Source organism: Naegleria lovaniensis (genome assembly GCF_003324165.1).
Source record: "Naegleria lovaniensis strain ATCC 30569 chromosome Unknown tig051, whole genome shotgun sequence".
In the NCBI taxonomy this organism is placed as follows: domain Eukaryota; phylum Heterolobosea; class Eutetramitea; order Acrasida; family Naegleriidae; genus Naegleria; species Naegleria lovaniensis.
In genome coordinates this window covers 82,420-106,912 of record NW_025407873.1, presented here as the reverse complement: position 1 = coordinate 106,912, position 24,493 = coordinate 82,420, and the positions used below count along the sequence as shown (strand labels likewise).

Here is a 24,493-nt window from a genome sequence, read left to right as displayed (position 1 = left end):
AGGGTTCTACTACTCGTATTTCCTTGAAAGAGAAATAAAGATGATGCCGATAATTGGTAGATAATTTCAAATAGGATTTGCAATGATACCACTCTATCTTCGTGATGATGCTGATAGGAAGGAGAGGAATACAAAGTAGGTATCTTATGAAGGGAGTATTTCAAATTGTTGTTGTTAAAAGAATGGTGTTGTTGTTGTGCCAGCCTTTTAGAAGCGAAATGTGGATGTGGAGTGCAATGAAAAGTGTGAAATATTGAGCGAGTGTGCAGCAAATTCAATAAATTTTTTTAATTTAATTTTTCATGAATCTTCGTTGAACGGACTGTGAAAGCAAATGGAAGGAGCGAGGGTGATGAAGTTAAAACCAAAGATAACGTTTGAGACATGAAGCACTTGTTTATTAGTAGAGTACTTGTCTTCTTCGAGATCTCTCCAGGCAGGAAGAAGCTTCATCTCGATAGGTTGGTTTAGTGAGGGAAGGATTCAGCTCCATTTCGAATTGACCCAATTGATTCGAAAATCCCTTGTTTGGCTTTATGAATTTACGTGCTTGCTTTGTAAGATTGTATGCTTGCTGCAGTGTCAGGCCTTCTGCAGCAACAAGATATGCCAAAACAATAGAAGCAGATCGAGAAATGCCCTTTTGGCAGTGAATAAATACTCGTTCTCCATTCTTTTTGCATTCCTTAATGAATTCAATGGCTTCCGAGAAGTGTTGCTTAATATCCATGGTTTGATGATCCACAATTTGAATTTGATAAGATCCAAACTTTTGCAGGATGTGATCTTCGTGTGGTTCGGGAGTAACGTTCACAATCTTGGTAATTTTGAGAGATTCTAAAAGTTTTGGAACATAGGCATGAATATACGCACCCAAGAAGAGAAAATCAGGAACAATTTCATTTGGTAGAAGAGTGGAATCTCGTTCAATGGTTTCTGGATACTCAAAATCAGAGCAGATAGCGCTTCCATACTTTTGAATCATTTCATCAAAACCTCCTTCAAGAGATTTCAAACTCTTAATCACGATACTTCTGGGGAAGAGAGGAATGATCTTTCTAGTGAAAGCATCGATGGTTTCTTGGAGAGATGAGGTTTGATCGTAGACAATGAACATTTGATTCGAGTAGTTGGCCTTCTTGAACAAACTCTGCTGGAAGGCTTCAAGACCTGGATTTTTCTCTAGTAATTCGTCCCATTCGGTAATACCTTCATCAATTTGTTTCAGAATGGCTTGGATATCAACATTTGTGGCAGCGAGTAAATGGCTCTTTTCATAGGCCTCGTTCGATCGAAGGTCTACCAAGGCAAATGTGTGCTTTGGGTTTTGGCAAGGACACAACGATGTTATATCCAGTATTTCATTGTATAGATAGGTAGTAGTGATTGTGTCGTTGTGGAGAGGGGATTGTTGTTGAGGGGATGGGGAGGACATGATGTATTCTTGTATGAATGGAATGAAAGAAGTTAGAAGTCAATGCTATATATACATGTACAACGGAAGAATTTAAAACGCAGAGGATGAACAAAATTGTTGTGATGAATGTGCGGTACGAATCTTAAAACTCTCTCTTTCAACTCTCCTTTGAGCAGCAACTAACGTATTCTACGTCGGGTGGGTCGGTCGTTTCAACGAGAAGAACAATGGCAAGTAGTAATTACAGAGAGAATACAATATTCTCATACAGCAAGAACTCTATGATGGTGAGAAAACAACAACAAACGCGCAGAAGACGTTGATGAGGATGGTGTCTCGTAGAGAGAGAAAATGAGATTTTTTTAAGAGATGAAAAAGGGTGAAGACCGTTCTTCAGCAACGTTCAAAAAGGAATGGCAGCCATAAAATTCCAAGCTGAGGTTCAAAACAGGTTATCAACAATTTCCATGGTTTCTAATGCTTTCAAACACAAGAAAGGACCACAGAGTAGACGAAGGAAATCTTTTCTCGTGTGCAGTCAGTAATATTTTGTCCAAACATTAACAATATTCAATAGACCTGAAACCATGTTTACAATGGTATCGTTTATGGATGATTCACAATTTTAGCCTGCAAACTGATCTCAGACAAAAATAGAGGTCAGTGCTCTTCACTTCATGAAGAATCATTAATCGTTGCAACCGAACGTTCAGGTACATCTCGTCTTTACAACAAGCCACAACCAATAATCCTCAAGGTTGAAATTTGTTCCAATTCCTTCTCCATACAACAATCGATTGCTGTTGTATTCTACAAGAGAGCCAGCAACATGCACCCTTAAAAGATAACGAGGAGAGATAGGACAGCCATCATCTCTAGCAACGTTTAAAAATTAAGTTCAGCTGTTGAAACTTGCTTTCAATGATTTTCAGATTGTAAACGTCAGAATGAAAAGGAAGAAGGATGACAACGTTCGTTTCTGTACACTGCTGAGTAAAGAGAAGCACTGGTGTTTCTGTCATCCACACACTTTTGCAAGGAGTCAAAAAACTTCAGCTATGGATTTCTATTCATCAACAACATTTGTTGATGAATTTGTTGAGTACCTATCAACATTGCATAAGATATTTTCAACAATTGTCGATATTCAACTATTCTTTGTGACTTGTTGCTGTTTTGGAGCATACATGAAACTTTCGAACGTTAGCAATGGCATTCGCAGCACTTAATTGCAGAGCGTCATTCTTGGCACTCAACAAACGAACCAACAAATGGACGGTATTGCAAATTCGTAGAGTTTTAGAAATTATTTCATTTTCAGAAAGAACACTTAGAGCGTAGGAAGTATTTCTGAAAATGTGATGGTAATGACAATCAATATCTGAAGGAGCGACCATCATTGGAATTTCTTCATAAATTTCTTCAGTTTCTTCCTTTTCGTCTGACGAAATATTGTCGCTGCTGCTGTTGTGACCTTTTGACAAATTTTCACTTTCCAACATTCCAGCAATGTTCATGAGAGAATTTTCCAATTTCATGTAAGGAGCACAAACAATACTGTGGCACACAAAAGGTGAGGGCTTTTTGTGTTGTAATTTTCGTGTTTGCTCCATCTTGGAGTCAGCACTAACATGATGTGAGAGGCTGCTGTTGCTTCCATGGTGATGCTGATGGCGTGAAAACTCTTTAGGGATGGGTGGAAGAGATGGACTTCCATTTTCTTGTGTCATTGTTGATTTTCCAGAAGTATTGGAAATAATGTCAATCATGGCAGTATTCTCGTAATGTTTTCTATGGTTGGAATCGTAATGTTTTTGCAACATTCTTTGAAGCTTAATATTCTCAATAAGTGGATCGACCACTCCCTGTTCAAAAAATGTGATTGAATTGTGTGCATGTTTTCCGAGCTCAGCAATAGCGAGAGCAGCTGTGGATCTTAAAAATAGATTATCATTTAAGCGAGAATTGAGAACTGGGTTGTCATAAACTAACTTCTTTTTTTCACCAGTTTCTGTTTCATAGACCACTATTGAAAATTCATTGGCTTTTGGTTTGGTGGACAGGGCTGCCATCAAATCATCCATCCACTTTTGTGTGGTTCGTAACATGTTGGCAATATGTGTGCATGCTCCCTCTTCCGTGAAAATGGCTCGATTCATTGGATTTTGACTCATTTTGGCAATGGCCAGACAAATATTTCCTAAAACATAAATATCGGACGAAGATTCCAACACCCGAACTAATACTCCAATGCCACTGACATAGGTCTCTCCAATTCGTGCAGCAATTTCAGCATTGTGAATGCAGTTGGAAATCGCTCGTGCTGCAGCTGCTTGAATTTCTGGTTTTTCATTTCGGACCATGGACCAAATGGCTTTCATTGCTCCTTGTTTTAACATACTATCCAATACGGAGCTGCAGTTACATATTTGACCCAAAATATCCAAACAATGAGCAATTAAATCAGTTTTTGAAGATGAAACTAATAGAGGAGAAATATAGTCCACAATTCCAGATTTGAAAATTAAGAGTTTTGTCCAAGGTAATCTTGCACAATTGGCAATAATTCCAGCACATCTAAATTTGATCAGCTCATCTGATTTTTCAACGGATTTTGTTTTAAGCAGACCGCTCGTGTACGAAGCATCAATAAAGACTTCTTCTTGGTCTGTAATATCAGCTCTTCTTCTTCTCTTACTTGGAGAAAGTACAGATGTCGGTGAGGTTGGTGATTTTGAAGCGAGGGAGGCATTGAGTGATGTATTCGTTGGTTGCTGCTTGGCTCGTTTTGGAACAAAATTAATGTCTAGAAAACTTGTGAGCGAGGGTATTAAACCTAATTCAAATATTTTCTGAGCGTTTTCCATCGAGTAGGAAGCGTTAAACATTGCACCAGTAATATATTCCAAGAGGATGAGAGATCGTTCTGGGTCTGCCCTGGCTTGTTTTTCATACTTTTTGATCCAAAGAGCCATAATTTCTAAAATGGTGTTAATTTGCTCTCGAACGTGTTCTTTTTGATTAATGTTGTGATGTTGCCGATGGAGAATCAGTTATGATTTTTCCATGACCTTTTTTAAAAACTTACTTTCAATTGTTAAGTTAAAAAGTAATCCTGACATGACAATTAACAGCTCAATGTGAAAGACATTGGTTTTGACCATGATATTATTAATTGAAGTAAGCACAACTAGTAACTTTTTCACCAAATCGTTATTTCTCAATTGAACACGTATAGCATCTAACAAGGTGTTTAGGCAAACTGCTTGAGAAATGAACTTACCATTTTCAGCACAGTGCATGAAAGATCCAATGACGGGAACAAGAATTTTGTGTGGGCCAATCACAGTTTCGTCAGCTTCAGATCCAAAATCTTTGAGGTAAAAATATAATTGATCCAAATATTTGTCTAAAATTGAGATTCCAGACATGCCAGAAAGCTTTGTGTTGCAAATATCCTCTTGATTGGACTCTAAATGAAATGGTAAATAATGATCCATGTCGGATGATATCAAGCTTCAACTTACTGCTCTTTGAGGTGCTCCAAATAATTCGTAGACAATTGTGGATAATGGACAGAGCTTCAGGTGTCTTGTTATTTTGTAAATTCTGTGCTGCTAGAGAGAACGGCCTGTTTTGAGAAGATCCCTTGACTCTAAAGTAATCAAATATATTGACACCTGCATGTCCCGAACCATCGAAGAAGCCAATATTGTTCAATAAAAACAGCAACACTTTTTTGATACCTTTTGTCTTTTTGATAATTCTTCTCACTGCAATTCGCTCACAACAATTGGCAATAACTTCGGTCAATAGACTCAAAAATGTTATCTGCGAAGTCTTGTTAAATTTCAGTTTGTGATGAGTCTTTTGTAAATGTGTCATTGATGCCAATTCCTCAGCTGGTTGATTGCTGTTAAGGCATCTCAGAAGAGCTGGCATATTCTCTGCAATCGAAAGTTGAATCCTTGCTGTGAGCAGAGTGTTAGAGGATTGATTCAGTAATTTGAACAACTTACAATTCCTAGATAAATGTGCTAAAATGTTTGCTGATCCAATTCGAATTCGGTCATCCCCGTGATGATCAAAAAGCTTAATAAGAGTAGGAATTCCTCCACACTCAACAATTGCATATTGATTGCTCACTATTTCGTGTTGCTTAGACTGACTTCAAATGTTACAAAAATTTTTAACATACCATCATTCAAATCGAGATCCTCAAAAAACGAAATGGCTAAAATAATATTTCTCAGAGAGTTTGGATCTTCTCTAACAAGAGGGATTAAATTTTTGTCGTTTTCCTTATATTCAATTTCTGGAAGATTTTGTCTGATGACTTTGATCATTTTGTTGATTTTTGCTACGAGCGGAGAAACCTCGTCTTTAAAAATTTAAATAATAAATTATTAAATTCAATAAAAAACCTAAACCTACGATTTTTTGGAAGAGTGACAGCAATCCGTTCCTCTTCATCACTCGAATCATAAATTTTTGTGATTAATATTTCCTTTTCTGATTCTTTGGCAATGGATCTCGGAGTGACAACTTTTTTCTTGAACCTTTGGTCTGTAACATAACCTTTTTGAGTCAGCAAGAAAGAATATGTAAAAGGGTCTTGCTCTTTTTTCTTTTTCTTTTTCACTACAAGTGGCTTTGACGTAACGGGAACATTCTCCTTGCTTGAATTTTTTGTAACTGGCGGTGAAATTGTGGAAGAAGGAGTTGCAACTACGGGCTGTTGAAATGGAGACACGACAGTTTCTGTTGCCTCTAAATTTTCAAATGGTTTTTGGCGAGTTGAAACCGTGAATGACCTCCTCCTTCTCTCTGGCATGTTGTCAGGAGTGAAAAAAGAAGGGCTAAAAGTGGATGAAGAAGGGCTGCTATCAAAGAACTTTTGGCTGGGACTGTCAGGAGGAGAGTCTTGTTTTTCCAACAGAAAAGCTGGAGGGCCTTGTCTGCACAATGACATGGATCGACCGCTTTCAGGTGTTCTTAATCGTGACATGGTAGCGTTTCTAGAGTATGATTTTTCTGCTTTTCTTTTCAAAAACAAGCTAAACTTTGAGAACAAATGAATTTCCAATTGAATTAAAAAGTTATTGAGCTGAAGTCGATTGTATAAATCTGAACTGCTGTCTTTCGACTTGGTATTTTCATCAATCAAATCCTTAATGGTGTCCTCGAATGCATTTAAATTTCTTGTAATGTCATTATTGACTCCAACTAAACCCATGCTGTTCTTTGAATGCGACGTCGTTAAGAATCGTTTGTTTGATTGAAGAAAAGATCTTAGCTCCAAGATTGTTTTTGTACATTTATCTGCATTTTCCAAATGGGTCAAAAACGATAAAATGTCCTGAAATTCCACTGCGGGATTGTACTTTTTTTCGGGATCCAACTCCAATTGATCTCGTGTGAGGGTCGTCTCAAATCGAATGATCATTTCTTTCGGGAGTGGTATCGAAAATAGATCAATATAAACTGGTTTATGAATTGAATTTTTTGCATACTGTTGTAGTTGTGATTGATACTCGACATACAAATCATGCAAGGTTTTAGCCAAGAAATCAAGCACATTGAAATGATTTTCATTATTCAAATCAAGAGTATTGATGTTCGGAACGTGAGTGGCGAAAAAATTGCCCATGATGCTGATGTCTCAAAATCTTTTTTAAAATTTTGTAGCGACCGAGGGAAAGTTTTGGCGCGTTGATGGCGCCTGAACCACATCATTTCGAGTATTTTCGCTTTATGTTCGTTGCGTTGTTAAGGTACAAACGATGTAATGAGGGTCCTTCCTCTGTACTGCTTTCCAGCAAGTTCTTTTTGTGCCTTGTCAGCAGCTTGAACCTCAGAAAATTTAACAAGTACCTTTCCAACATTGTTTCCACCATAAATAAATGCTGCAGGATCGCTGTTTGTACTTTGTGGGTCTGGAGAAGGAATGGATACCTGCACAACCTTTCCATATGCAGAGCATTCATTGTAGAAATCTCGCTTGATTTCTTCAATTCGGGCAAAATCCTCAGGTATGTTCATACAATTCATAAAAGCTAAAACGTTGGTTGGTGTGATTTGAACGTTTTCGTGAAGGGCTAGTTTTTGGAGTGCATTCTCATACTTAACATTGAGATCAAGCAAACCTCCAACAGCTGCTCGTTTTGGATCAGAAACAAGCTGTTGTCTATATTCCTGTTGAAGATCAGAAATTCTGTCGCTTTCAGTTAACTCGATCTTGGCTTCTGCTGGAGCTCTTTGAACTAACAGATAGATGTCAGAGCTGATGTTTGGATGTATTCTTGCATATTCTTCTTCTGTAATGATAGCCATATTTTTCATTTCCTCAATTAATTGTCTTTGAGATGTTCGAACAATTTCAGGTAACACTTTCTCGTTGCTTCCATAATATTCACAGAATAAAAATCCATCATTTCCATATGCGTTTTCGTTTTCAAAAATTTTTGGTACATGAATAGATCTCAATGCCGCCTTAGACTGATATCGCTTTGTTAAATATCCACAAATTTGTTTTAAACTTAATTCTTTTGGAATGTTTCCAATGAATAGCTTATTGGGAGAATCCAGAAGAAATCCGTTCTTGCTTGGCATGACATCTATAAGTACATCATTAATAATTAGATTAGAAATAGCACTTCCATTAGTTTTACCGCCATTAGGCCTATTATAGGTAAAGTTAATAGTAACTTGTGGGTCGTAATAATCCTTTGGTCTCTTCATCTTAAGAGTAGAGCCTTTAAATTGTACCCCGTCCAAATTATTCACACAATAAGTGGCTTCTTGTGGTGTTCGGAAATCAACAAAGGCATAACCTTTGTGCACTGAAATCTGTACAACATTTTCGTCTGTGAACTGATATTGCGAGCTGTATCCACTGCCTCCTCCTGAGCTTCCTGCTGCGATTAATAATTCAAGCGAATTGGCAGGTTGAGGAGCCTGCGAATGATTGGTGTAATCCATTCCGGCTTTTCGTAATTGTGTTGAAAAGAATTCTACCAGTTCTTGCTCGCTTGTATTGTCAGGAATGCCTCCGCAGTAGATTTTCCGTACTTGTTTGTATTGTGGATCTGTTAAACTCGAGCCACAAGATCCCAAAAACAATCCTGCTCCCGAGGTGTTAATTTGTTGTGCGGATACTCCTAAATTGTTTCTATGAACATGATTAACATTTTCATTCGTATTAATCATCTTTTCCAAACTAAAATTTGGTAATTTTACTACTCCATAGAGTGCACCCGGAATTGCCTCTTTCATCATATCTTGAGGAGTCATATCAAAAAGAGATTTTTGTGGTTTTGTGTTCACTTGAATTGAATGAGAAATCTGTTGTTTCATCTTGTTGAGAAGAGATTGGTTGAGCCTATCCGATGATGACATTGGCCCCTGTTGATTTGATGATGACATTTTTTTGTTTTTAGCTTGATGATTGGATCGTTGAACCTGCGACATTTTCTTACCTTTTACTTTCAGTGGAAGAAACAACTTGCTCATTTGTATTCCATGTCTTTTGTTGATAGAGTGTTTTCATGGGATTGAAAAAGATCAGCCTATCTCCTTCAAAATGTTGCCGCCTTCGCTCCCTCAATGACTATCAAAAAAAATTCATGATGGAAATCTCCTCTCCGAGAAATATTAATGCTCCAACGTCGGCTTCAAAAACCTCGCAAAACCAGTTTCGGATCAATGTCCAACAGAATCCACTTTCTACCACATCATCTGGAGCTGCAAGTGCTGTTGCTCAATTTACATCACCGGTGAGTCCTCATTCAACAAATATAGGCTCGCCGTACAAGGTCCAAAACAAAAAATTTGAATCGATGGAAGCAACGCTGAATAGCAAATTGAGATTGGACACACCTCCAACAGAGGAGGAATTAGCTACAGAGATTCCTAGCCAGAAAAAATTCGAACAAATATTGCAAAATGTAGATAACGTTGTCAAGCAACACACCTCATTCATCAATGCTGATTCAATAACAGGAGGTGGAGTTTCAACTCGACCAGACAAAATTAAACAAAAAAAGAAGAAGAAAGGAAGTAACTTATTTAGTCCAATGAGTGCGAGCGAAACAAGTTATATGGAATTGTATAATAATCTAAGAGAAAAGTATCAGGTTTTACTCGCTGAGAATCTGAGACAACAAGAAGTTTTTAAATTAAGGCACGACACTTTTCTCAAGAGGGAGCAACAATCCAAGGACATGGAACGAGAATTAAACGAGAAAATGAGAGAGTCCATGATTGCTCGAGGAGTAGCTGGAAACCATATGCAAGAACTTATTGGAATGAAGGAAAAAATTCAAGAAGGAGTGACCTATCTTAAACTGGAGACACAACATTTGCTTGAGGCTAAGGAGAAAGAGTTTCATAGAAAAATAGAAGAAATGATGAGAAGATTTGATAGGGATCTTGCTGATGAGCGAAAGATCAACACATCAGGAGAACGAGAGTGGCGTGAAAAGAGCAAATCCTTAAAAAAAGAACTAGACAATTCCATAGCACAAGTGATAAAAGTCGATCAACTCAATCATGAATTGATGAAGGAAAACCAACGACTAAAGATACAATTTGCTGCTCAAGAGGATGATAGAAATTATTTAGCAAAGCATATTGCAAAAACGAAACGAGACAATGAGAAACTGAAAGAAGAAACAAAACGATTGCAAGATGAGCTCGCTCGATGTAACAATATAATCAAGGAGTATCAACTAACGAGAACGCCAAGACCAGGATCGCCCTCATCGTTGAAACAGGGTATGAGTCCTCGTGATCGAGAATACTCCGTCTTCACTGTAAATCCCACACTAGAGCCTGATGAAAAAGAGAGGCGATTCATTGAGGCCAACAACAAACTTAAAAAATTACTTGAAATAGAAAGGAAAAATATTAGGCAAATCAGAGCTCAAAACATCAAAATTTTGGAAGAAAGGACAGAGCTTGAGATTTTCTTGAGAAGCTGTATCGAAGATGTAAAGGAGGAAGTCAGAAGATCGAAAGCAGAGAGTAAAAACGATACAGAAGAATTTCACAAAAAGGAAAGGCAGAGAGTTATAGAGCTGCTTCTCTCGAAGGAACGAGTCATAAAGATTCTTTATGAGAGAATGTTTGACAAACAATCTGAGAAAAATTTTGATGACTCCAACACAGTTCAAGATCACACTGCATCCTACCACAACTCGACAAAAGGTGATACTTCATCAATAGCAACAGATACTAAGGAATAAAGCCCTTTCTGCAGGAGTCTATGTCACAAGCTCGAGTACTGTTGAAATGAACGAGCACCATTCATTTCTCTCTTGAGCACTGCTGGTGGTGAATTGCAACACCTTCTCTCTTCCTTTGCCATATCCACAACTTATTTCAAATATTAGCTCATTTTTGGAACTTATTTTAAGGATTGCATAACAAAGACTAAAGCAGTTCAGTAATTTCTTTTCGGTGTTATCCTCAAAAAGAGAGAGACCAGATGAGGAAATCTTTACCCATCTGTTTGTGTGGTCCCAGATGCTCTGATACACTCGCAGCCACCCTGACTTTTTTGGTATTGACGAACAGCCATAAGCTATCCAGCAAGAAACGTAAGTCTGGACTTTAACTTGTTGTTGTTATTACTTACAGCTGAAAAAATTATCTAAGCCAAGCTCCTCAATAATTTTTTTCTGAAGGTTTGCATATGAAAGATCGTTACTCGTTGAATTCCTTAATACTCTTCCAGACATCAATATTTCCTGGCTCTCATGAAACGAAGCTCCGTTCATCAATATCTTAAGGTTCTCAAAATCTTCGTTAATTGAAAGTATTTGGTTCGAAAAATGATCTTTTAGATGCTCACAATCTGTTTTCACCTGCCGAAGTTTGTTGAGGATGGAAAGAGAGTTGGAGGAGCTTATTCGTTGTAAGTGACGTTTCAACATCTTCTCTTTCTCAGTCAGTGTTTCAACTATTTGATTTAGCTTCGAAGAATGAACTCCATTTCATCGAAACAAGTGACTTACTTCGTTAATTTTCACTCTTGCCTGAATGTGAGACGCATCTCTCTCGCTCTGTAGTTTTTCCACTTTTTGTTGCAACTCTAATAGGGCTCTCTTATACTCCGCCTCTTGCATTTTCTTTTTCTTGTCCTCAGATTTTTCGTTCTCAGAAGTGGATACATTATGCTCCTTTAAGTGTTTAATTTCATCTTTTTGCTCTTCAATGATCAGTATACATTCTTTTACTCTGTCTCCAAGCTCAACAATCTTTTTCGACAAGGCCTTATTTTCCTCTGGAAGGACGGAGAGCCTTGTAAAGTTGCAAATTATTCACCTTTTCAGTTCTTTTAACGTATCAACAACACTTACTCTTCAATTTGTTTGTTTGCTAACTCTCTTTGTGTCAACAGAATGTTCATCTCCTTTTTGGCAACTTCTATCGTCTTAGGATACCAATATTATACCACCATAAATTCAATAATAATACCCACCAATTCAAGGCTTTCAAGTCTATGTTTCATAACCACATTCTCTTCCTCTATCATATCCAAATTCTTTTCTAATCTTTCTTTTTCAGCCCTTTCATTTTCCAACTGTCCATCCAGAAATTTAATTCTGGTCAACAAACTCTGTCCATATTCAATCGATTTAATCAATTCAAATTCCCTCAACTCTAACGCTCTTTGTAACTGAGCAAAATTCTCTCCTCTAAAATGTAAACCTCCCTCCTCTATAAACGATGAGCGTTCCTCGTGATTCAAACTACCCATACTTGGTTGGGGAACCATGTTTCCCAGCACTTCTGATGTATCTTCAAACCATTCCGATTCCTTTTCCTCCAAACTCTGCTCGCTCAATTTTTTAAGGTTGAGGGTTGGAATTGTTATGGATTTTGAAGGTTTCATTTTTTTCGGAACTATTGGGCTCTATGAAGCATAGATTTAGAGAAGAAGTGGAAACAAATAGAGGCTCGACAGGTATTCCAACCAACTTGAAAAGTATCATGAAACACCACAATGATTTTTTTTGGTGCCCGCCTCCAAAATATATTAAAAAAATTGTCTTCTTGTCCCAAGAAGTTCCTAATCATCAAACGAAAATCATCACGTGTGATATACAAATAATATTTTTCGGAATTAATGATGGAAACCTTTATACGACATTTCATTCATCAATCTCTTTCCTTTCAATTGTATGAAAATGCTATTTTTTTGAGTGAGAGATTATTTGCAGAGACTCCTTCCATTCCTCACTTGTTACTTGTGGCAAAATCCTATTATGAATCGGGACAATACAATATTGCCTATCACATGTTAAAGTATCATTCTTCAAAATGGGATGTTCCTTTCAGAACAAATACAACATCCTCCGACAAGGAATTAACAAGATCATTCTTTGATTTTTTGGATCCACAAGAAAGCATCTTTTATCTGTTCTCTTTGTGTTGTATTAAATTGGAACACTATATCGATGCGGAACGTTATTTACGAAAGTGTCATGATCATAATGAAAATAATGCTATCATCAATTATTGGTTAGGAATGGTTTATAAATTGACTTGCAGAAAAGAATTAGCAATTTATCATTTTCATAGATGTGTATCACTGTGCCCGATGTTGTGGTCAGCATACGAGCATTTAGCTCAACTTGGATATGACAAAGTAGAAGCAGATGGTTTATTTGACCCAAGCAAATCTTCACAGCTCTATGACCGATTTTCACAAATGTATTCTGAGCTATCAGGCAATAATTCAAATAATAATTCTACCAATATTCCGCTTGCAACAAATTTCAGCTTTACATCTACAATGAAGCCACCAACCAATTCCATTTCAAAACAAGTGGATTTTCTGCATACCACCACGCAAAATAATATTTCAGATAATGACATCAATATGGATCAAAACACGCAGTTTCCAACTGAAACAGGAGTATCATCTACTCCAAACAAGCCCAAAAGGTAGGTAACAAGTTCAGATATTGCTTTTTCAAAGCATGTAATATTGTCATGTTACAACAGCTATGAATTTCCATTAGTTTTCAATCCAACAGCTACTACTAATGCAAAAACTCCAAATTTATCAGCTAAGAACAAACCTAGAGCAAGCATTGGAAGTGCTTCTAGAGGCAGTTTGGGAAATCATGAGATGTTTTCACATTCAACCCAACAAACACCAAATTCGTTTTTCTACAGAACTCCATCTCCTCAACAATCGCCCTCCTCAGCAGTGACCCATCACCCACCAACCATGACCCAAAAGCCAAAACCTTCAAGGAAAAGTCAAGCATCAACGATTGCATCCACAACGAGTACAAGTAAGAAAATAACATTTGAATCCACAGAAAAGAAAATTAGTAGGTCGAGTTTGACAAGTTCAAGCAGTGAATCCGAAGATGTAAGTTTTGTTATGCAAACTTTTCTTACAATTTGTATCCATGTCATGGCTCTATTATAGTCCAACTTTTCACTCTACCCATCACAACCTTTGCATTCATTCCCTAAAACCTTTAAAGCATCTCCTCAAAGAATGTATCAACTAGATTCTTTAAATCAGGCTCATACCGACTCATTCTTAAATCCAAACATTGGGTTTAACATTCTTTCCAATCTCTCATCAAGTACTCCAGGATCAACAACAGTAGCGAATTCGAATATTAGCCCATTTTTGAGTTGGCAATCTGTTTTTTCACTCAATTACAAACAAGTGACTGCGAATGATGTGTCATCCACACTTGCTCTACTCAACGCTCATGCCATTCCACTCAAATTCTTTTCTCAATACAAAGGAAAAGAAGCGATTGAACATTTTGAAAAGCTTCCTCCAAAACATTATCAAAGCGGATGGGTGTTACAACACGTAGGAAGATCTCATTTCGAAATGGCTCAATACGAGGATGCAGAAACTGCATTTGAACGAATTCAAATGAACGAACCTTATCGATTGGATGGATTAGAAATATATAGTACTATTTTATGGCATCTTAAAAAGGATAAGAAGCTGAGCTATCTCGCTCAACATATGAGTGAGATTGATAAAACTGCTCCTCAGACTCTTTGTGCCATTGGAAATTGTTTTAGTCAGCAGAAAGATCATGAAACAGCACTAAAATTCTTTGAAAAAGCAACCAAGGTTGATAATTTATTCACATATGCTTATACATTAGCTGGACATGAACGAGCAGCCAATGATGATCTCGAAAGTGCTTTGCAATGTTATAGACATGCCATCAGAATTGATGACCGGCATTACAATGCATGGTATGGCATTGGAGCTGTTTATTTTAGACAAGAAAAGTATCAACTTGCCATGTATCACTTCACAAAAGCTATTAGTATCAATTCAAAGAGCTCTGTGTTGTATTGTTATGCTGGAATGGCAGAGGCAGCTTGTGGACGCTATGAACAAGCCATCAAAATGTTTACTCATGCCATTAGAATTCATCCTCAGAATCCAATGCCAAAATTCAAAAAAGCAAATGCTCTCATCGCTTTACAACGATATAATGAAGCTCTTGACGAATTGAAAGAACTCAAGCAAATGGTTCCAAAGGAATCACAAATTTACTTTACGTGTGGCAAGATTTATGCAGCTCGAAAACAAAAAGAGCAAGCTCTGTATGAATTTAACATGGCTCTTGATTTGGACAGCTCAAAAGAGAACCCATTAATTAAGGAAGCAATTTCGAAACTGTTCGAAGAGGAAGATGCTCAAGAGATACAAAAAGATGATAAATTAGATGAACGTGATGATTAAAGAGTTTTTGATATTATTTACAATGGTAGTTAGGCATTTTCCTCCGTAAAGCCAAGAAGCTTTTCTGCAAACTCGATCGATGTAAATCGTTCTTCGAGAGATGCGACCGTCACCGCTTCTTTCAACAATTTGCTCAAGCAGTCATTGAGATCGTTTTCTGTCATTATTTCGCCCATAGATTTCAATTTTTGGAAAAGCTCTGTCTTGTTGATGAAACCAGTGATTGGCTCACTACCTAACTTTTGGAATGCTTCTTCGATATCTTTTCTTTGGATGCCAAATACTGGTCTATGATTTACATAAATTTTCACAAATGTGTTAAAATCAATGAAAATTTCAGGCTCCTTTTTAGAAGGCAACGAAGATCTCTTCTTGTCAACAGAGGAATTAGTTTCAGAAGGATCTGCAACTCCCTTAATCACTCTCAATTCATTAATCATGTTCTGAATTTCCCATTGAGTAGCATAGAATCCAAGTGATCGAACTAAATCAGGTACTTGATTAATAGGAACGCTTCCTGTAATCTTTCGTTCGCTTGTAGTAATCTCACCCTGACTTCTAATCTGTGCATAGTAAAAGTATTGTTGAACTTCTTGGAAAAACTCTCCTTGAGCACCACCCTCAATCAAACTCACATAGGGCTCAATTCCTTCATCAATTTCTTTGTTTTTAAAGAGTGGATTTCCATTAATCTCCCACTGGTTCACAATACAATCACTTCCTCCAGCAGTAAATAAATATTTTCCATCGGGAGAGACCACACAAGAAGTAATCTCTCCAGAGTGAGCAATTAAGCCCATATGATGTTTTGGATTTCCATCGAGTGGAAGAGCAATAAGGCCAATCACTTTTTCAAAGGTGGAATATGCCACGAGTTTGGGTGGTTGATACTCTGGCAACGTTGATCCATCCTTGTAGTGAATATTTGGAACAAGGAGCAGTCGATTGAGTGGACCTCCATAGGTTGGACTCAAAATAGTTCTGTTACATCGTGTGTCTCTGTTTCCAAATGGTGTAATGAAGGACATGATTTTGTATTGGTCATTGGCAAAGAGTAGTCCGTCAAAATACTTCTTTTCATTGGGATAGGTTTCAATGACATTTTCATCCCTAGTCCATAGAAAAGCAGTTGGAATGGCGTCTTGACTGACTCGGTGAATGGTCTTTACCTTTAAACCTCCTTGTATGGAGCTATTTTCTAAATCGTATTCGATTAGTCGTCGGTCTTCAGAAACAGACATCAATCGTGGAATGTCTCCATAAGGTTCGACTCCAAATTCGAGTCCAGTAATGGCTTTCTTGTGAGATTTAAATCTTCCAATGTAAATCCATTCGTCTTTTCCTGCTCCCTTCTTTTGAGGATTTGGCATGAATTTAAAGACTCCCACACAACTATGTTTTTCATCAACAATTAAAAGAGCAATTAAATTCGTTTCTACTTACTTGTCAGAATCTGAAAATGCCAAAAACAGCGAGTCGTGCGAAAATTTCAAAGATTGTATGCATGCCTTTGATGGTCTATAGGCCAAGCTCGGTATCTCAGTGAATAGAACAGCGTCAAAGAATTTCACATGGCCATTCGTGCATCCAACAGCTAAATACTCTCCCTTATTGTCAAATGCAAGAGATGAAATATATAAACCTTTCAACACCATTACTTTAAAACATCCTTGAGCTGATAATCCCAAATGTGAACATTGCCTGACATTCCTGAAATCGCTAAATATGGCTTCGATGGATGTACTGCGAGAGTTTGGATTGACTCATTTTGACTGATAACTAAAATTCGGCCTTTCATTCCCTCGACGTCATAATCGCTGAATGATGTAGAGGTTGCTTTGGCTAAAAATCCAGATCGTGTCTGAATGATAAAATCGGGACAGTAAAACTCATCATTTTTCCTGACCATGCTTTCGAGATCTTCCTCCGTCATTGCAATATCTGGTCTCTGTTTTCCTCTACTCTTGTCAAAAGAAATTGAAGTAATTGGACCTAAATCAAACTCTTCAAACCAAGCCTCCAATCTAAGCTTGTGATCCAAAAATTTTACAAACCCATCGCTTCCACCCGTCACAATATAAGGACCAACGCATGTAATAAAGTTCACGCTAAATCCAGGATGTATTCTATAATGGTAGTTAAATCAATAAGCATTAAATATTTAGTTACTTACTTGACAAATTTCATGGCCTCTTTCTCTATTTCCTTTGACTCTCTATCAGGATAAATTTTTCTTTCCCACAAAACAATCTCTCCGTCAGTGGTACCAGAAGCAGCCATAGTGGTTCCAGCCACAAAAGTCGTTTGTACAAATTCACTTGAAGCGGATCCAAAATCACTTTTTGTGACAGAAGGGCTGAAGAACTCTAGAGTGGCGTCCTCATGTTCCCAAAAGAGAATGCTCTTTGGTCCATTTGTTAAAAAAATGTTGGGATTGGAATGGTGACACCTTAGCAAGGTTTGTGGCTCTCCACTCGGGGCTGTGACAGTCACCAATGCCCCTTCGTTTGATTCTGTCCATTCCCACAATGAAATCTGCTGCTCTCCTTCTGAGCTTGGCTTACTTAGTGAATAAATAAAAAGTGAGTCAGAAGAAATGTCAACCGATTGAATTCCTACTGGGTGTGGATCGAAAATAGTCTTAACTGGAATTCCTTTGACACTGTCCCACACAACAATCATGTTTTCTTTTCCGCTGTCAGCAGTCACAATCCACTTTTTATCCATGCTAACTGATGAACATGTAATCATATTGGTCTAAATAACAGAAAATTTGATAATGAGAAACAATTTGTTTAAATTCATGTTAATATTAAATCATTAATAATTAGAAAATAATTTTGGTGGGCCCATGTTGACAAATCGCAACTCTAAACACTTACATGTCCTTGCAGCAGAATTTGCTCTTTTGTTTCATATTTATAAATTATTCCAACATTTCCGGCAATGTAGAATACCTCTTTTCTCGTTTCATCACATAAATTATGCATTCCGCCAAGTGTGTCCTTGTTCATACCAAACACCCAATGAAGATCCAGTGCGCTGTCGTCATCTTTGGCTTCTTGGATGGAACGGATGTTTGTTTCATCCAAAATGGACTGGTTGATGGATTCATTCACATTTTTTGTTTCATTCAACTCAGAATATTCTTCCTCAACAACTTTCAGCCCATTTTCATCAAAGTTACCATCGTTCATCATGGTTTGAATATTGGTTGATTCTTCATCAATATTGTCAAGTGCCTCGTAAGGATGATGCTCATTGGTTTCCTCTTCCCCGATCTCAATTTCATTTTCCTCATTGTGATTCATTTCGCTTGTGTACAACACCTCATTGACATGAGAAACTTCCTCTTCATTCGTTTCCTCGTTTTGAATTGTTTCCGATGAATCAATTTGTTCTTGGCTTTCTCGATCCTCAATTCTCTGTTCTTCATGAATTGATAATTCCTCCTCAAGATCATGAGGTTCATACATTTTTTTACGATTTTGTTTGGTCAAAGAAAAAGAGCGGGTTCAGAGTTGAAGAGTGGTAGCTAACGGGCAGCAAAAGCGTTTGTCCTAACAAATCGCTCAGTTCTGCTTCTAAGGTTGTTATTGGAACCCATGGAATGATTCCAACGGTTGAAGTGGCCCACAGTCATTCAATTCCAAATTTTAAAAACCTTCACTGACCAATTCATAAATGTTCCTTATTGTTCGCCTCGCATTTTCAAATTCCATGTTAGCTCCAGCACATTGGTTCTTACGGAATTTTCATCAGGAGTTCCCAAAGCCTTTGATCTTTCTCTCCAAAGAACGGACGACTCCATCGTCCAGCTGTAACCTGGTATTCAACTCAAAAAAATCAACCGCCGCTCAACGTCTCTTCAACTTCGTGTGGCCAACAGCGTTGTTCTCTTCTTCTTCTCTCTTTCTACTTCCGTGTTACTCATCTTCATCACTCTTTGTAGGGTTTTATATTTAGGATCGCTTGAAAGCACTCCGCTATCACGTTCATAACCGAAATTTTTGATATTTCCTGCTCATCATCTCTCGGGTTCATAAATAACTAGTCTGAAGTGGCTGTTGATTAAAACTCATCATCATCAAATAATTATATATAACACCAATAATAATAACTACTATTGTAAAAATGTCTACTGACGCTGTTAATCCTAATGCTAAAGCTGTTCCATTTAAATTGGTTCTTCTTGGAGAAAGCTCTGTAGGTGAGTGTTGTTATTATAATGGTGAATTTATTCATATATTCAACGCATAACATTTGAAAATTCAATAATGATCAATCATGCTCCTCTCAATATTGGAAAAACTGATTATTCCGTCAACTTATTTCAACAACAACTACAGGAAAATCAAGTCTTGTTCTCAGATTTGTGAGAGGTCAATTCTTTGAGTACCAAGAAAGTACGATTGGAGCTGCCTTCTTGACTCAAACCGTACCATTGGGAGACACGATTGTAAAGTTTGAAATTTGGGATACGTAGGTTTCTTCATCTTCTTGCGAATATATTTTCTCATCAAATTACTATTGCTTCACTTGTTGTTTTTGCTCGTTCCAACATGCAACAAATTCATGACATGAAATACACATAACACAATGGTCATACGGATGAATTGCGAACATTATTATTGTCGCTCACTCTTTGTCACTGACATAGTGCTGGACAAGAACGTTATAAATCATTGGCACCAATGTACTATAGAGGTGCTGCAGCAGCAATTGTAGTGTATGACATCACCAGCGTTGATTCTTTCCAACGTGCCAAGAATTGGGTGAAAGAACTTCAAAGACAAGGAACAACCAATATTGTTATTGCTCTTGCAGGTAACAAGGTTGACCTTGAAGATAAACGTCAAGTAGAAACAGCAGAAGCCAAGTCGTATGCAGAAGATAACGGATTATTATTCATGGAAACATCAGCAAAAGCAGCCACAAATGTGAATGAACTTTTCGTAGCCATTGCACGCAAACTGCCATCAAAGGATAGCGAGACTACCCCTCCTTCTGATGTCACACCCCATATAATTCCAAAACCAGGCACAGATACGCCTCCAACAAATTCTGGCCGAAGGGGAACATGTTGCAACTAGATTCCGTGTAGAAATTTATTGACACAAACAATTATTTATTTGTAATGATACCTTCGTACCTGTAAATCAAACACATAAATGTTTCCTTGTGTTGAGCCATGTAATGAACAGTCTTACAACACTGCACAACCTTAATGAAATAATTTGTGATTTTATTTTTTAGGTAATTGTTGGCACTCAAAGCACCAAGGAAAAATCTAGCTGGGAGATGAAATTTAAAGATTGAGTTTTGAAATTTCCATCAAGAATGGGCCCACCACTGGTATTGGAGGACAGCCTGGCAACACATATGGTGTGTTGATTAAAATCCAATGATAGAAGAAGGTGATGAAGAAGAGAATATGAACAACACAGAAACCTTCAAGAACATGTTGCATGAAAGGCTTATTGTTCACATATTCCTTGCAGAAAACATTTGGAGTTTCATACCACAATCTTCCGATAATAACAATTGGGAATGTGAGATAGAGAGAGTATGCCACCAAGAATTGGAACTTGTTCACAGCTGTCAACGAGGGTAACATCAATTTTGATTCCAATGATTGACAAAATATTGAATTCAGTCACACGTTAAAAATATTCCGAAAATGGTCACAATCAATGATTTTCTGCAACTTACCTTCATATCCTTCTCCACCGTACATTCCGACACCAATGCAAACTACCAAGCTATACATGAGCGAAGTAGCATGAACAATTCCAAGAGTTCGGAATGATCTCCATCCAAAAGTGAAAGCCAAAGCCATTGCAGCATTACCAAAAGTCATAAACACAACATTAATCCATTCCATAATTTGCCAAAAATGTGGATTTGTAATCATCACAGGGTCAATTTGTTCTCCCCAAATTCTGAAAGCAGTCTTGGTAAATGAATGTGGAGGCCAATTCAATGGTCTTTCAACATCTCTATCAATTAAATCTCTCACAGTAACACCGAGAGCAGGAGCTAACACATTGTGATAATCAAAGAAAGCTGTTGAAAGAATAAATGTCAAATAAAACAAGACGAGAATGATATCAAAAGGTCGTTCCAATAACGATACCGATGGGTACTTCCATAATGAGCCTTTACTTGGAACTCCAGTGGACGTGGAATCGGGAGAAGGAGGAGCAGAGGACGTGGTGGTATTCTTCTTTTGAGCTGCAGCCATTTTTTTCTTGTGTCGTTCAAGTGGAAAACTGTCGCAGGTTCCTTATGAAACTTTTCGGAATGCGAATGGAAGAAGAAGAACGATCATGGCAGAGGGGTTGCGCTGGTGATTGGGAATGAAATCGTTGGAAGCAAACATGTTTATTATTTTGGGGGTTGTCGCCAGTGCGTTCAGGTATTCCTCGGTGTTCATGCACGAACAGAGGGCCAGTGCCTAAGGATGAGCGAGGGAAGTAATGTACATTTGTGTGAAGGTAAAATATAAATCCTAGAAATGGGCTAGTCCAAAAAAACTATCATGATGATCGTGGTTGTCAAGAGTGGTGATTGAGGCGTTAAGGAAAGGAACTGACATATGGTGTGGCTTGTTGTGGGACTCTTAATGCTTCTTGTGTGTAGATTTATGATGATCTGAGGCAGAGGATTCATGATGATGATGATGGCTATGTGTCAGTTGATGAGCAGATTGTTGTTTTGGAGACGATTTCAAATCTTTAAGGTTTCCCGTACTTCTTCGGTGATGAGAAGAGGAGGAGGACGATCCCGTTGAATGTGAAGTAGCATGACTACCTCCATGATTTCCTCCACGCGGAGCATGATGCATATTCACGACGTGCTTGACGCAATCCATTTGATCAACCAACTGAGAAGTTGTCTTGTGAGGAATGTTTCTAAGGGCCATCATTTCATGTTTGTAATCTTCCTCACTCTTTGCGTAATGATGTCCAAAATATTCCATGGTTGAGTGGTGTGGGTGCATGTTATTATTGGAAGAGTTGCGTTGTGGATCCGAACTGAAACTGTTTCGGTGCTTGGATAGATAGGATGGGTGTGGGGTATTCAGATGTGAGGAGCTCATATTTACAAAAGGATCTTTAAGCTGATGAAATTTACAATAATGAGAAGGCTGATAACAATGAAATACAGAGAATAAGAGAGTAGAGCCTATGCCAGTGGTTTCTAACCGTTGCTTAATCGGATCAAGCGAAATGTACTGTAGAGAGAAGTGATCTTTTTTTTTTGAGGTTGGTTAAACAAACCGTTTGGTATTTTAAGGTACGGACGTTGGTGAACTCCGGCCTTAAAAGGACATGAAACAATCCAAATTGAGTCATTTTGGCACAGTCACTTGTTGGATGGATGGGCACAACAACTGTTATGTGTTGTTGTTGTTGTTGAGGGACCAAAAAAGCTTTTGAAAAATCCATCAAATCAATATCTTGAGAATTTCATCTTCACCAACTGTTGAAAGAAGTGTGATCATCCAAATGTAACTTTGTAACTCAATAAATTCCAGAATTATAGATCTAGCTATCAAACAATGAGATCATCTCTGTGAGAAAAGACAAGGACTGTGTGGCCATCACCTAATTTCAACTCTTGATAAAAAGGAAATAGACTGATGTTACTATGTTGATCTTTCACGTGAATGGGATCCAATGCATAGAATATGGGTTCCAGCGAATCATCTTGTTTGTTGGAGGTCAACGTCAATAAATATTGGTCATTCATTTTGTGTTGATAAATGGCAATACATGCTGATTCGCATGGCTTGGAAAATGCATAAAATTCCACAGCAACCAGCTTGGGAGATGTCTTTCGAACGACCTTACGATCCAAGGTGTGAAAATTATTATCATTTCTCTTAAACACTGCAATTGGTATTTGTTCAGAAGCCTTACTCACATCTAATCGATACATTTGTTGATTATAGTTGTATTTCGGAGTAGGTGGCAAATTGGTCCAAAAATTCGAGTAAGTTCCTTCAAAGTAAATGATTTTTCCATTGTGTTCATCAAATTCATAATGATGAGAGGGATTATAAAAATCCATTTTTTGATGCGTAACAATTTTCACACCATATAGAAATGGCCCAATAGGAGTCAAACCTTCTGAGTACCAAATTTCACCAAGTGATGACTCGGTTCCATCGTTCTGCTCAGCAATTAAAATATATAGATCTCTGAATGCGTTGTAATGCACGCTTCCAGCATGAGCTTGAATGACTTGTCCACTTTCATGAGATTTCAATTGCAGTAAGTACGCTTCTTGAGGTTTCATTTTGCCCATTTTCACAAGCTGTGCCATTTGCTCTGCCGAGAGAGGAGACGTGCCTCGTTTCCATCCATAAATTAATTTTCCACTATTTTCGTCTCGATCAAACTGTAAATTATTTAAATCCGAATTTGAAGTGTTGATTTTGAGAGGTGTGAATGATTCATAGGTTGATAAATCCAAATACTTTTTACATCTTACAATTGGATAAGGTTGGCCAAAATAAATATATCCATCCTCTGCATCGTGAGGAGAGGTCTTTACAACATGAGAGCCATCAATCGGATACGAAAATTGAGTATTGAAATCAATTTGAGAAATTTCCTCAAATTCCTCTAAATAATCATTCCATTTCAAAAATCCTCGTTTCACAATATTTAAATTAGAATCTGGTTTCATATAGGTTGCATACATGCTGCTGCCATCTTCCACATACAGAGCATGAATCCAAGTTGGAAGATTTTTTGGTTCTACAGGTGCCACTCCCTTCACAAAATTTCCATCTTTCCCATTCACAATATATGTCAAATTTGGGCTTGTTGAAAGCGAGGAAATTTCTTTTAAATTCGTAAAAGCAGCTGTGGCATGAAAATTACCAAGCAATTTCTGTACATTATTTGTGTCGCCAAAAAACCAATAATATCTTCCCTTATAGATGACGTTCATGACGCTGTCTTGTCCAGTGACTTGTTCATTCAATAAAAACTTTTTCAAAATCATGTCGTGTGAAATATTCGGAACTTGCACATTTCCCAAGAATGAATCTCTATAAATTCCTTCTCCTGTCACTCGATACAATCTCTCTGCCAATTTCAATCGTTTCATTTCTAAAACGATGGGAGACTTTTGAGAGAATGGAATTGAAATGCCACTCACTCCAACAATGGGGTCGCTTCCATTCAAAAATTGATATTGACCATCACTGGGAATGGAAATCCAAACCGAGTGTCCAATGAGTCCAGGCTCAAGGATGGCAATGACTCCATTGGAATCGCTCATGTATGTGGTGTCGCTTGTGGTAGAGATTTGAA

The 24,493-nt window shown here is 37.7% G+C and overlaps 11 protein-coding genes across 11 annotated transcripts; 3 read left to right on the top strand and 8 right to left on the bottom strand.

The window, feature by feature from the left end:
• Positions 1-400: 400 nt before the first annotated feature.
• Positions 401-1,435, bottom strand: C9374_011834 (uncharacterized protein; the record flags this gene model as incomplete). The annotated part of the gene is made up of 1 exon (XM_044687533.1): positions 401-1,435. One exon carries the CDS (start codon positions 1,433-1,435, stop codon positions 401-403), a length of 1,035 nt encoding a protein of 344 aa, XP_044542919.1.
• Positions 1,436-2,568: 1,133 nt separating this feature from the next.
• On the bottom strand, positions 2,569-7,067 carry C9374_011833 (uncharacterized protein; the record flags this gene model as incomplete). Its single annotated transcript, XM_044687532.1, has 7 exons — positions 2,569-4,430; positions 4,506-4,658; positions 4,701-4,889; positions 4,945-5,388; positions 5,437-5,562; positions 5,616-5,798; positions 5,852-7,067. 7 exons carry the CDS (start codon positions 7,065-7,067, stop codon positions 2,569-2,571), a joined length of 4,173 nt encoding a protein of 1,390 aa, XP_044542918.1.
• A 119-nt stretch (positions 7,068-7,186) lies between these two features.
• C9374_011832 (uncharacterized protein) lies at positions 7,187-8,842 on the bottom strand (the record flags this gene model as incomplete). The annotated part of the gene is made up of 1 exon (XM_044687531.1): positions 7,187-8,842. The coding sequence occupies one exon, from the start codon at positions 8,840-8,842 to the stop codon at positions 7,187-7,189; it is 1,656 nt and encodes a 551-aa protein (XP_044542917.1).
• A 203-nt stretch (positions 8,843-9,045) lies between these two features.
• On the top strand, positions 9,046-10,662 carry C9374_011831 (uncharacterized protein; the record flags this gene model as incomplete). The annotated part of the gene is made up of 1 exon (XM_044687530.1): positions 9,046-10,662. The coding sequence occupies one exon, from the start codon at positions 9,046-9,048 to the stop codon at positions 10,660-10,662; it is 1,617 nt and encodes a 538-aa protein (XP_044542916.1).
• An 18-nt stretch (positions 10,663-10,680) lies between these two features.
• On the bottom strand, positions 10,681-12,314 carry C9374_011830 (uncharacterized protein; the record flags this gene model as incomplete). Its single annotated transcript, XM_044687529.1, has 5 exons — positions 10,681-11,000; positions 11,055-11,391; positions 11,434-11,719; positions 11,779-11,852; positions 11,901-12,314. The coding sequence occupies 5 exons, from the start codon at positions 12,312-12,314 to the stop codon at positions 10,681-10,683; spliced, it is 1,431 nt and encodes a 476-aa protein (XP_044542915.1).
• Positions 12,315-12,548: 234 nt separating this feature from the next.
• C9374_011829 (uncharacterized protein) lies at positions 12,549-15,164 on the top strand (the record flags this gene model as incomplete). The annotated part of the gene is made up of 3 exons (XM_044687528.1): positions 12,549-13,369; positions 13,430-13,805; positions 13,866-15,164. 3 exons carry the CDS (start codon positions 12,549-12,551, stop codon positions 15,162-15,164), a joined length of 2,496 nt encoding a protein of 831 aa, XP_044542914.1.
• A 29-nt stretch (positions 15,165-15,193) lies between these two features.
• Positions 15,194-18,640, bottom strand: C9374_011828 (uncharacterized protein; the record flags this gene model as incomplete). Its single annotated transcript, XM_044687526.1, has 5 exons — positions 15,194-16,556; positions 16,608-16,771; positions 16,909-17,290; positions 17,338-17,921; positions 18,047-18,640. 5 exons carry the CDS (start codon positions 18,638-18,640, stop codon positions 15,194-15,196), a joined length of 3,087 nt encoding a protein of 1,028 aa, XP_044542913.1.
• Positions 18,641-19,298: 658 nt separating this feature from the next.
• On the top strand, positions 19,299-20,257 carry C9374_011827 (uncharacterized protein; the record flags this gene model as incomplete). Its single annotated transcript, XM_044687525.1, has 3 exons — positions 19,299-19,374; positions 19,514-19,646; positions 19,825-20,257. 3 exons carry the CDS (start codon positions 19,299-19,301, stop codon positions 20,255-20,257), a joined length of 642 nt encoding a protein of 213 aa, XP_044542912.1.
• A 215-nt stretch (positions 20,258-20,472) lies between these two features.
• On the bottom strand, positions 20,473-21,408 carry C9374_011826 (uncharacterized protein; the record flags this gene model as incomplete). Its single annotated transcript, XM_044687524.1, has 2 exons — positions 20,473-20,762; positions 20,877-21,408. 2 exons carry the CDS (start codon positions 21,406-21,408, stop codon positions 20,473-20,475), a joined length of 822 nt encoding a protein of 273 aa, XP_044542911.1.
• Positions 21,409-21,786: 378 nt separating this feature from the next.
• Positions 21,787-22,146, bottom strand: C9374_011825 (uncharacterized protein; the record flags this gene model as incomplete). Its single annotated transcript, XM_044687523.1, has 1 exon — positions 21,787-22,146. The coding sequence occupies one exon, from the start codon at positions 22,144-22,146 to the stop codon at positions 21,787-21,789; it is 360 nt and encodes a 119-aa protein (XP_044542910.1).
• Positions 22,147-22,721: 575 nt separating this feature from the next.
• On the bottom strand, positions 22,722-24,461 carry C9374_011824 (uncharacterized protein; the record flags this gene model as incomplete). Its single annotated transcript, XM_044687522.1, has 1 exon — positions 22,722-24,461. One exon carries the CDS (start codon positions 24,459-24,461, stop codon positions 22,722-22,724), a length of 1,740 nt encoding a protein of 579 aa, XP_044542909.1.
• Between the last annotated feature and the right edge of the window lie 32 nt (positions 24,462-24,493).